Here is a 12,344-nt window from a genome sequence, read left to right on the forward strand (position 1 = left end):
AGCCTACGCTCCACATCTTCTCCCCCTTCCCTCCCCCCCAGGCCCCCCTTTTTTAGCTTGATAGATAGAAAATCTTTACAGAAAGGTTTAGGGAGCTTAGTGCTCTACAGATCCTAGAGGAAAAATCGCAATCTGCTAATAAACAGCAACGTGTTCCTCTGCAACTTTTGCAAAAATAATGCAGGCACCTCCACCCCTTACTTGAAATTGCAGTCCAAAGCAAAAAAAAAAAAAAAAAAGTTAATATTTTGAAGTATCACTTAAGTTCTGCTGCAGTGTCAGCAAACACTCATTGCAATGTAATGAACGTAGCACAAAACAAACATAAATAATATATGGAATTTATGAAGGTGAGATCATTAAAATTAATCTGGCAAGTTTCTTGCAAAACTAATAGACCAATCTCTCTCCTATGGTGTATATGCATGGTAGCATCTTTCTGTTCACATACGTGTGTATGTGTGAACACATGCATAGTTATGCCATGCTGTTTCTTTCTAAGTTTTCTAGTATTTCTGAGCAATATCCAAGTAATTTAGCTTCCTTTAGTTTGTGTGATGCTCTTGCTCCTACAAAGAAAACCTCCAAAATGTTTTTGCCCTTTTCCCAAGAGTGCATTCCATCATGAAGTATCAGGATATCTTTATCTTTCCCCCATGATACCATGCCCTGTTCTACCCTTGTTAGTAGGTATATGATTCCTGAAATAGCAGCAATAAAACTCAGGCAGGCATTTCACATGTGCTGTACACTGTTAGAACCAGAATAAAGTGTCTCTGGCTGATACCTTAAGCATTCACAGCCAAAGCACTTCACCAAACTGATTTTATCTCCCTAGAAGGTGCAGAAATAAGTTTCATTGCTACAGTTTCCCTTTTGCGATTTTTCTGTGAGGAATAAAAAAGCCCCAACTTCTAGGCTTTATCCCCTGCATTGGAAAGGAGGTATTTCTAAGTTGTCAAGTACACTTTCCTTGGTTGGAGCATGCCTGTGGGATGCTAAAACCTGTGGTGTATTTCACTTGCAAACCCAAATTCCCCGCAACTAGCGCCTACAGTCGGTGTGGCACCACGGCCCCCGCTCCCCAGCCTGTGCAGAGCGGGACCGGCCGCATCCTGCCCCCGCTGCCGGCGGGGAAGGAGGGGCAGAGGCAGCCCGGGGCTGCGGGGCCTGGAGCGGTGCCTGATTCCCTCATGCTAGTTCCGGGGCCGCCGGGTATAAAGAGCTTTATGCAATGTCTGGAGGGTGGGAGTTTATAGAAAACGCGATGCCTCAACAGGCGAACGCGCCTTTCTTCTGCAACTAGCGGGACAAGCAAAGAGACGGGGCTCCTTGCGCGCTGCCCTGCAGCCCGGCACCCCCGCGTCGAGCGGCCGGCTTCTGAGGGAGCTGGAGCATCCCAGCCCGGATGGGACCGCACCGTCGGATGGACGGCAGAGCAGCAGCTGCCTGCAAGCTGCTCGTTCTATTCGCCGCGTGCATACTGCGGGGCAGCTGCCAAGGTAAGCGCTGCGCTCCCGCCGCCCGGCGCCCCGGGCGGACAAGTCCCGAGTGGGGCTAATAACGGGGCTCGCTCGGGCGCTGCCGCCGCCCCTCGGCAGCGGGAGCTGGCGCTCCCCAGGAGCCCTTCGACGGACTTGGTGTCTCTGGAGGAAAAGGCACTGGCGCCTTAAAAGAAAAACAGCACAGACCACACCGGCTCTGTAATTTCGCTTCATCTCAGCTTTAACTTATCCTTTTTCTTTTTTTCGGAGTCGTGCAAACTTTTTATTTATGTATGTATGTATGTATGTATTTATTTTCTTTTCCCGGCGCGTTGCACCAGGCAGCGCCCCGTGGCTGGGCACCTCGCGCTCACGGCGCCGTGCGGGGCCGCGGGCTCTGCCTGAGGTGAAAACCCGCGGGGCCGGCGGGCCGGGCCCCGAGCAGCAGCGCACGGCGCGGCCGCGGGGCCGAACTTTGTCTGCGGGCTTTGCCGTCGCTAGGCGACGCGGCTGCATGTGACCCGCCGCCGCGGGCCCTCAGCCGGCCGCGGGGGGCGGCCTCCCCTCGGGGCTGCCATCGGGGCTCCCCACACAGCCCCGGCTCCCCGCCCGCGGCACCGGGCTGCGGGGACCCGGAGGGGCCGAGCGCCTGGCGGGGCCCCGGGGGTGAAGCGGCGGCGCTGCTGGGTGAGGGGTGCGTCTGCGCCTTCAAGTTGTTAATCTGCTTTCCTCGCTCAACTCTTAGGTTAAGCTCCTTAGGCAGAATCAAGTAAGTAATTATACAGCAACTGCTGCTAGCGGCTCCCGCTTGGGAGCGGCGAAAGAGGAGATAGCTAATGGGCTGCAGGAGACCTGCAAAAGCCCTAGCCAAGGAGGTCACGCTGGGCAGGGAGTTAATCCGGCGCCCTGTTAGGTTACACTGGGCAGAATGGAAGCTGCAGAGCTCCTCTGGAAGTGCATTTCCTTGCTCCGCTCCTGCTTTTCACTCTTCAGAGTGCCCAGTAAGTGACATAACTGAGGGAGAGGAAAGCTCCGACCCCTGCTCGTAGGCAGTGGACGCGCAGCACTTTTCACTTTGTTGGTTCCTCCCGCTCCGCTCCCTTCAGGGCAGTAGAATAAATAATTGTGCAAGCAAAACAGTATAGTTATAGTAATGGCATAACTGGTACCAGTATAAAACACCTGGCTGGCAATCTTGACCACACTGATTGTTACTGTGAAATACTTGATACGCTTAAGTTGAGATCCTTGAATCTTGAGATTGTGTCAAGCCCTCATTTCAAAAAAAAAAATAAAAAAAAAATCAAAAATCATGCAAACAAATCCAAAGAAATCAGTGAAAATTGTATTATCTTGACTAATCCTCAGTGTTTTGAAAATATGCTTCCAGTAATATTTTTGACGTTCTCAGGTTGGTGATGCCTAAATATTCCCATAATGCACCGGATACTTCTAGAACACTTGGCTACTTTCTCAGTTGATCCTGTCACAACTCTTCCTTCATTGAGTTAACTCTGGATTTCCTGAAATTAAATATAGCACTTACAAACCAAATAAAAATACCCCTTCTTGTAAAGGCCAGTAATACAGAGCCTTGTTCTGCAACTTTTCCTGTCTAGGCCTTATTGCTTGTAAGGTGGCTGTTACCAGAAGACATTGCCACTGAAACAGAAAAAACCTACCTAACTAGAGGTAGTGTAAAAAAGAAGTGTCATGAGACTAATGTTAATGTTTGTTTTGAGGAATGGGAAAGCACTACGTACTCTGACACACGCTCCAGACACTGGATGGATGTTGCACTCTCAGCAGTTTTACAGAGGGCAAATGAGATCACTAGGACAACTTTATGGTTGAACAATGAGTTCTTTAGGCTTACTGCAAAGCATATCAGATCTGTATACTCATGCAGTGCTCCCCAGTGTCTGTGAGCGCTCTCACCTTAACTAACATGGAAGATTTGCTGTACTTTTTCTGAGGAGACTTTAGTACCTGAAAGTGGCTGAAGATTTTTCTGTTCTAAATTGGTTCTGTGCCAGAAGCACTGTTAGTTTCTTTATAAATCATTCATATATATGAAAATCACATGTAAATCATTCATTTAAAAAAAACAAACACACAAACTGGTTTTCTTTATTAAAAAAATACTCTTTAGACACAAAATAGTAAGAACATTATTTGTAAATCTACTATATTTAGAATCTCTACTGCCCATATATTTCAGTTGCTTAAATTTCCTTCATTGGTCTTCCTTTTTTGTGTACCGTAGGTCCTACTTTCAACACAGATTATATAAATATTACAAAAATATATATATTAGCATCAAAATAATACTATTGATTTCATAAATAATTAAATATTTTGACTTTGGTGTTGTTTTTTATCACCAATTCTATTAATTTAGTACATGTTACAAGACGCTGCTAGTCTCACCTTTTTTCAGGCTAGCATATACTTGCAGTGAAATTTTGCTGCAGTTTATTGCAAAGTACCATTTAGCTTTTGTAAGGCCAGACCTTCCCTGTACTATACAGTTTACAACATCTAAATTGGGGTTGTCCACCCCCATGTTCTCCCAACCTCCCTCACTCCCCTTGTTTCTTGTGGATTTTTTTCTTTAAGACTTTTCACGTATGGCATGAAAGAAGACAGATTCATGTTGCTTTGAATCATGAAATCAGTGCTTTCTTAGCAAGGCTATACTTTCCTTGCTGATAATCATAATATTAGTGTAAACTTACAAATTCTGGGAAATGCAGCTGGAAACCTAAGCATTCTCATTAACAGTCTCATTAACATGTATGCTAATTTTTTGAAAATTTCGATTCCATATTGAGCTAAGAGGCTAGAAGATCAAGCTAGGTTGACTTCTGACTTTAATTTTTGCTCCTTCTTTAATAACTCATAGTTTATTGATGCTTTTAGAAGTTTTCTGTTGATACCAAGCGCGGAAGACTTTCTAAAATAATTTTTTTAAAGAAAGGCAGTTACCTGTTCTGTAGACATATTGTCAAAATGTGATCTGCCCAGATTCTTTGCTGTAACACAAAAGTTAGTGCATCAAATTTGATGTACATCTTAAATCTCTGCAATGATAGATCATCAGTTTAAATGTGACACAGACCAAAGTGACTAAAATTTGTCATCGTTAAAAGGTCCCGATCATTCTCCAAGAATGAAAGCTATTTTAAGACTGAATTTGTATGGTGGATAGTATAGCTCAGAAATCATAATGAACGGTTGCATGAAGTTGGCCAGTAATGAATAGGTACAGTAAGTCCAAGTAGATGAAACCTCTAACCGTTCTTTCCAGAATGTCACGGAGAAACATGCTCTTCCATCACGTATCTTGAGAGTTCGATCTCCAAATTAATAATTCAGTTTGTTTTTACAGATGCTGCCTTTGTTCAAATCTATTCAATGCCTGTGGAACGATGTATAGTGACATTGCTGTAGGCGACAGGCCACAGTCAGTGTTCATACTTCCTTGTACAGTGCTGTGTATGTTTAAATGACAGAGAAGCCTCTCTGTAAGATTATGCTCCTGCCAAGACCCACTGCATGAGGCTTTCCTCAGGGACCAAGGATTTGGGAGTAATGAGAAAGGATGACAAAAAAAATGAATGTGATGATGCAATCCCTACTTACAGTTTTCGTAGGTATCATGCCTTACCTATGGGCTGCAACATTCATCATAATCCTGAACTGATATATTTTACTTGGTTTCTCTTGGTGATGTACTTTTACAAAATCAAGAACAAAACTCCTACTTGGTTTGTGTACCTGGTTCTGAACATGTGTCTTTCCTGAGGGCTAAAAATTTAAAAGTACATCTCAGTGAAACACATTGTAATCTCCTGGCATTTCAATTAACGAGACATAGCTCTGTGCACTGGCAGTCATCTTTTTTTTTTTTTGTAAGACTCTTTTTAATGAGTAGTTCTCTTTTAATACATCTCTTGATTTTTCTTAATAATTTACTATTTCTGTATCCTGTTCAGCAAAGCATAGCAGGAATTTGCTAAGTAATCAGGTGAAGTGAAGAATGGGACAGCCCCCAAAAATTTTAGTTAAAAATTGAAGGCAGTAATTGGATGACACCTAGTTAGATTTTGGTTCTGTGCCAAATGCTAGAATTACAGTAAATAATTAAGCTAAAGGAGTCAAGACAAATAGAGAGAGAGCATCTAAGGAGATTTCAGCTAAGATAAATGTGTGATGTATGTGTTGCTTCAATTTCCCTGTAAGACAAACTAAAACCTTCTTTCATACATTGAGCTGATTGGAAATTTGAGCAATGAAATCCCACTTTAATCCAGATTTATTCTCCATGTGTTTTGCAGGAAATGAGCAAAGATTCATTTGGGGAAAAGGTAGAATGCAATTTCATTAAAGCCTTTTAATTCTTCTCCTTTTGGGCTTCCTGGATTGACATGAAATCAGTCACACTGTTTGGAGCCTTTCCCCTTCCATACGCCTTGTTGCACTGTTAGATTATTGCCAGATCAAAGCCCAGTGGTGTTTGCTTTTAACTTCTCATTATTTAGCACAGAAACTGGAGGTTCTTTTGTCAAGACTTTTCTTACTGAATACTCTTATTTTTAATTAAGCAATAATCAGACATGTTTTAGAGGTAGTTTCTCAACTGGGAGTATTGGATCAAATGTTGTTCTGTCATCCTACAAAACTTGTTCAATTTGAGAGCTTGTGAAAACTCTTCAAATGGACAAATAACATGAAACTTCGAATCGTATTGTACTGTCACTTCTTAAAGCAGGAGCTTTAATTGTGTCTCCTCTTTTAGAGCTCTACTTAATAAGTGTTGGAACCACATAGCACTTTGGATGTTTCAAAGGAAATTACACTTTGTAGAAGGTGTGATTGTTGAAAAACATTAAAGGTCCCTTTTAATTCATGATCCGCACATTGACATCTATATAAAAAGACGTTTATGTTTTTATTCTTGATTAGGTAACAGTTGCTAATTAGCTATTATAATCAGATAATTGGTCAGTGTCTTTCTAATGCTATACACTGCGTGTGGCAAATAAATGCAGACTTTTTTTTTCAAATTACTTAAAAATAAAGTGCTTCTTCATATAATTTAATAATTGGACTTTATTCATAAAATGCCTTGAACTGTTTGTAGATGAAGAAAGAGTAAGGGTTCTTCTCAGTAAAGTCAGCGCAACTCCATTGATTTCAAAGAAATTACCCAAGTTGTACTGATCTGAGAGATGGAAAATAGGATTCAGTGAAGAGTAAACATCTCTTTTAATAGCTTATTATTGCTTGAGATCCATTTTGAAGTCCACTTTCTTATGGTAATGTTCATTTTATTAACTGTTTTTTGTTTCCTTAGCTCAGCACATGTTAAAAACAGTTCAAGAAAATGAAGTTTAATGAGTAAGTGTAGAAATGTTTAATGGAGTGGATAGCCCTTAGTGGATTCTATAAGCTTTTGCTGTTGGTTTCAAGCCTTTTAATGTTTTCTTTGTTTTGCAACGCTTGAAGTAGATTAGAGATCTAAGGATCACTGTTACAAGTTTTGCTTTGGATTAATAGCATAAAAGAGTTAACTGAAATTGTTCTACTTTTATGCCCTGTTATATTTTGTACTTTTAACATGAATAATTTGATTTTGTTTTGCATTCAAGAAGTGAGATCTTCGGCAGAAGGGCCCTGTAGAACAGTACTTGGTCTGTCCAGTTATTTGCTTATGCAAGCAGGTCATGATGCCACCACCTACTGAGTAGAATCAGAGAATGGGGGTCCATTCCAGTAGGGACTGCCGTGGATGAGGATTGAAAGCTCATGTCTGTGGAACAAGGAGAAGAACAGGGGTTTTAGGTGTGCTCCATAGCATCTCTACAAAAACAGTTGGTGTAATACACAAGATATCTCAGAACTCATAGAATCATAGAATATCCTGAGTTGGAAGGGACCCATAAGGATCATCAAGTCCAACTTCTATATTCATATTTAGAACCTGGGTAATGCTTTTATCTTCAAAATCCATTGGGCACAGTAGCAACTCAGCTAAACATACCAGAGGGTTTAGTTAGAGGAAGTATAGGGCTTGCAGAATTTGAGCGCATACTACATGCAAAAATTGTGTTCCCCCAGTTTTCCCAGAAATGGGAAGTTGACTTCACATCAGTCAATACCAGTGGGAGACCCCATTTAGATCTGACCAAGCCCTTGTCAGGCTTTGACACCAAAGGGTGTGGTTTCCCAAGATGTGATGAGCTAATTTGCCAGCTCACTGCTGCTGAAAGCAGGAGGCCCCACTCCTCTCCCTCCTGCAACGTCTCAGTCCCATGTTACTGCCTGGGTTCTTGCTCCTTATGTGGTGCTAGCACCACTGCTTATCAAATCTCTCAGCAGCTTTCACTTACAAGCCCAGTGGAAAACTAAAACAGGTCTAGGGAGCTAGATGGCTTGGTGAATTAGGGCAGCACACAGGAAGATGTGGTAATCAGCAGAGTTTGGAAAACCCTAGCATCTAGTGGGAGAAGGAGCAGAATTGGAAAGAGGGAGAGAGAGACCCTTTTTTGCATGGTTAGTAGTAAGTCGGTGGGTTGGCTCCGCTGGCCATGCAATTGCTGCTTAATGCTACTGTTAGGTGCATATAGGAAATGCCTGGCTAGCATGCTAGTGACAAGAGTGGTCCTGTTGGGGCTGTAAAGAACCGATGTTAGCACTGCTGGAAACCCTTTTGTAAAGTTGTCTAGTGTAAACAGATGGCTTGACTTGAATGGGACTGCTCACGTGTTCACTTTTGAGCAGGATTGTAGGGCTGTTCTCAACCTGCAGTACAATAAACGAGCTGGACGATAACCAAGCGCCTGGAATGCTGCGGCAGGGTTGCAGCGTTAGTGGCCGTCTAGCTGAGTTACCGAAAAAGCAATTTGTACTACCGAGATATAGCAGGTTTCTAAACCATTTCACTTGGAACAATTGAGCTCCAGTTTGTGTCTGAAGTTAGTGACAGAGTTTGTGGTGTCTTCTGTTAGGTAGATAGCAGTAGTAGATAGTTTTGTTAGCTTTGCCATTTTTGCCTTTTCTGCATGAAGTCAGCCACAGAATGCATTTTAAGGCCTGACTGACTCTCACTGGGAATGAATTTTAGTTCCCAGTGTTCTGTAAAGGTACCAAAGTGACATTTCTTTTGTTACCTCTGCAGTGAGGTAACTTGAAAGACATAAAGTTATTTAGTGGAGTAATTAAACTGGGCCTCCTTAGTTATTAATCTGAGCCCTGACAAATTCGTGTTGGCTGACCCAAGTGGGAGATCTGAATAGAGCCTCAGCCACGGAGCAGCGCTGCCCCGCCTGTGCTCCAGCAGGCAGGCCGTTGGCCTCACATGGGGCTCCTTTGGCACTTCTACTAGAAGTGATATTGTTTCATGGGATTTGTATTATAATTGTAGACAACTGGCAAAAATATAATTTAACAGTGGAAATATAAAAATCCTGATAACATTTGTTTTTATTAATTTTGCAGTTTTTAGCTTTACTAAGCCAGCCACAGACCACAGAAGCCACTTTAGAAATGGTTATCTTACAGTACAAATTTAAAAAAGCAATAAAGCTTTAAAATTGAACTTTAAGTCCTTTAGAAATCTCTTTTTTTTTTTTTTTTTTTTTTTTTAAGAAAAAAAGGAAACAAACACAAATAGATAAAATCAGTGAAATAACGAGTGGCAAAATTTAAATTAACGAAGGATGAGGTGAAAGCACCGACCTTAACAAAATGCTTTATCCATACTAAGATTTTATTGCCTATTAGATAACAAAAATGATTCTTCCCTGTTTTTTGTTGAGTCTCCTGAATAAAGATGCTTTAGCAATCAGGTACTGTCTTTTTAGCTGTGCAATACTTTTTAACTCGCTGGCCTTCTTAATTTTTTTCTTATAGGGTCACAGAATTCTCAGAGACTTTAATCCCAAGAAATTTCATTTGGTGGCAGAGAGAGAAAGAAGGGGAGAGAGCCCCCAATTATTGTCCGTTTGAGAGAAAATCTCAGTCATTCTATGTTTGTATAGAGATACTGACTTTTTGTCCAGCAATATACCAGGTGTGGTCGCAGCCTTGTTTCTAGCAGCATTTGGACAGACTGATGGAACTATTTCTATGAGGAAGGGATTATGATTTAAAAGTTGCAAATCTGTAGGCAAACTCAGAGGGCTGGAATACCTCTCCAGGCTGAGGGAGTTGGGGTTGTTCAGCCTGGAGAAGAGAAGGCTCCAGTGGTTTTCCAGCCCCTAAAGGGGGCCTACAAGACAGCAGGAGAAGGGATCTTTATCAGGGAGCGTAGTGCAGCTGTGGGTACCCCATTCCTGGAAGTGTTTAATGATGTGGCTTTGGGCAGCCTGGGCTGGTGGGAGGTGTCCCTGCCTGTGGCAGGGGGAGTGGAACTGCATGGTCTTTCAAGTCCTTTCCAACCCAAACCATTCTGTGATTGTATGTTGTGTTCTACTGATACCTGGGAGAGAACCAGTGCCTTTTTCTGTTATTTATGATTATACATGATATGATAAATTTCTCATAGTTACTCTCTTCTGATTGATTCAAGGACTTCGTCTTTTTAGTATTACTGTTTTGGTAACAGGATTTTTATTAAAAATGAAATATATATATATATATATATAAAAACATTTAAAAACGAAATAGCTGTAGGATAATTTAATTCTCACTGCCCATTTTAAGGTCTGTTAAGATAAAATTGTGTTCTGTGAGAGCACATCAGACAACATTGCTTTTCTAGTTCAGATGATCTTTCTTTACTTAGTCCTTTAGCACGTGGCATTTCCTTTTCAAAAAGCTTGATAAGGGGTGATCAGACATAGCTATTAGCTGCTGGCTGAAATTGCATCACTTCAGAATGAGGGGGAATCATAACAAATGTCAATGAATCAGAAGAAATACTTGTACTTCCTACTACCACAGTAGATGGTTGTAGCATATAGCGTGTCTATTCTGTGTAGACACTTCAGTTCTGTTTTTCTGAAAATACTGTTATGCTTAGTTTTCACCAAGTCCCAGTCGCTATTTCTGATGAATGACAACTGGGTATGCTATGAAGCTTTGGGATGCAGATTAAGTTCTCTTTTTTATCCAAGAGTCCCAATAGGTATGAAGGTGCTGCTCAAGTAGTGAACAATTTTGATACGGATATGAGTTATAAGACAGAAGTAACTTTTGTTCTGTGTGCTCACTGTATTTATAACCTGTAAGGGGAAATGGTTAATTTTTTGCATGACAAGTTTCATTTTTAATTCAGTAATTTATGATATAATATTCCAGTAAAGTTTATGGTTTGGCAAAGTGTTGCATGTTGCATAGCAATTTTCAGTCTAACAATAATACGTAAAATAAATGTAAATGGCATGATTTCACTGGCATAAACTTCATTGTAAGACTTTTTACTGAGGCTGATTCCTAATGTTGCAGTGACTCATCAGCTTTCAGGAGAGCATGACTGAACTGAATGCAGCTCGCCATCTCAGCATGAGGTTTAATTTTGAGAACAAACAGCACATTGGTTGGAAAATTTATTTAAAAAACAATACAGCTCTCAAAGTGAGTGTAGCTCCCTGAGAAGGTGGTTTTATCATTGGCTACTGCATCTACATGTATCAAACTTTCTCAGTGCTGTGTACTGTACATGCTGTAAGTTGTTTGAGCACTTTTTTTTCCCTGCTTGCTTTTTTTTATTTTTTCTTTTCATTTTCCATGTGCTATGTACTTGTAAATACTTCTTATTCTTGAAGATTGTTCTCATTTGGCTATATTCCCCCTCTCCCTACCACCCCCTTATTTCCCAATTATTATTCTACAGCAGCCTCGGGGCCATTAGCAAGGTCCATTCTTACAAAAATGCTTGGGATGCTTCCTTCTGTGAGTAATTGGGGGTGTCTTTTACTTCTACTGTGTTTGCTTGTTCTTCTTCCTCTTCATGTCATTTGGTCAATTAGAACAGATTTTTGCATATTTAATGTGCTATTCATGAAAAAGAAACTTCTGGGATTGAGGAGAGCTCAGAAGTGTATGCTTCCCTGGGGATCCACAGCGCTTGCTTCACTTACCCGGCTAACACCATCACAATTGAATTATGTGGATTAAGACAGCTAATGTCAAGACAACTGGTTAAGATTACCCAATTTAGTGCAGAATGTGTTCTTTCCGTATAATGTGTCTGAAATACATTTTTATATCATGGAGGCTAATGTTCCACTTCCACAAATATTGTTTCTTTTAAATTCGGCCAGATGGTTAATAACTTTACTAAACTCTCTAAGAAAGGAGTATAAATAATTTTTATTAGTCTCAGCAATGAAAATAGTTTGTATACATTTGGAGATAAAGAAAGTGTCCAATAAAAAATAATGGCTGATTCTCAGTTATCACTGAAGTGTGGGAAATTTGACAGAAACTTAAACGAAAGAAGGAGCATGGTCTGTTCAATATAGGGAATATTTACTTTATCAGTAAAAAGGAGTACATGTCCTGTCTATTAAAATTAGACCTTGCTTAAAAGGATTATTTCTTATTCCTGCCTAGTTATAGGACTGCGAAGACAGTAAGAGTTGATTTGTTGCTATTTAAAATGTTTCTGACTTGAATCAAGATTCCAAAGGTGTTGCTGTTTTTATGAGTTTGCTTACAGTACCATGTGATGGTAATGATATGTAATATGGATATGTGCTCTTCGTGGGCATGTATAATAAATAAGCTGTCATGATTTTGAATTCAAGAGATCTTTTTTTCTTTACATTTAGGATTAGTGTGAATAATTTAAAATTACGGTTTGTGTGTGTATACGTATATTTTTTTGAAGTGATAATGTAGAGACCACAG

At 40.7% G+C, this 12,344-nt stretch overlaps 1 protein-coding gene across 1 annotated transcript in view; it reads left to right on the forward strand.

Moving 5' to 3' along the window:
* Positions 1-1,193: 1,193 nt before the first annotated feature.
* The window catches only part of LRP2 (LDL receptor related protein 2), a gene marked incomplete at its 5' end in the record, with an annotated part of 115,999 nt that continues 104,848 nt past the window's right edge, over positions 1,194-12,344 (forward strand). Inside the window, 3 exon segments of the mRNA XM_082762990.1 lie at positions 1,194-1,240; positions 1,242-1,391; positions 1,393-1,502. Of these exon segments, the coding sequence (XP_082619116.1) occupies positions 1,194-1,240; positions 1,242-1,391; positions 1,393-1,502 (307 nt within the window).

The sequence above is a fragment of the Aythya marila genome, assembly GCF_965140915.1.
Source record: "Aythya marila genome assembly, chromosome: 6".
NCBI classification, from domain to species: Eukaryota; Metazoa; Chordata; class Aves; order Anseriformes; family Anatidae; genus Aythya; species Aythya marila.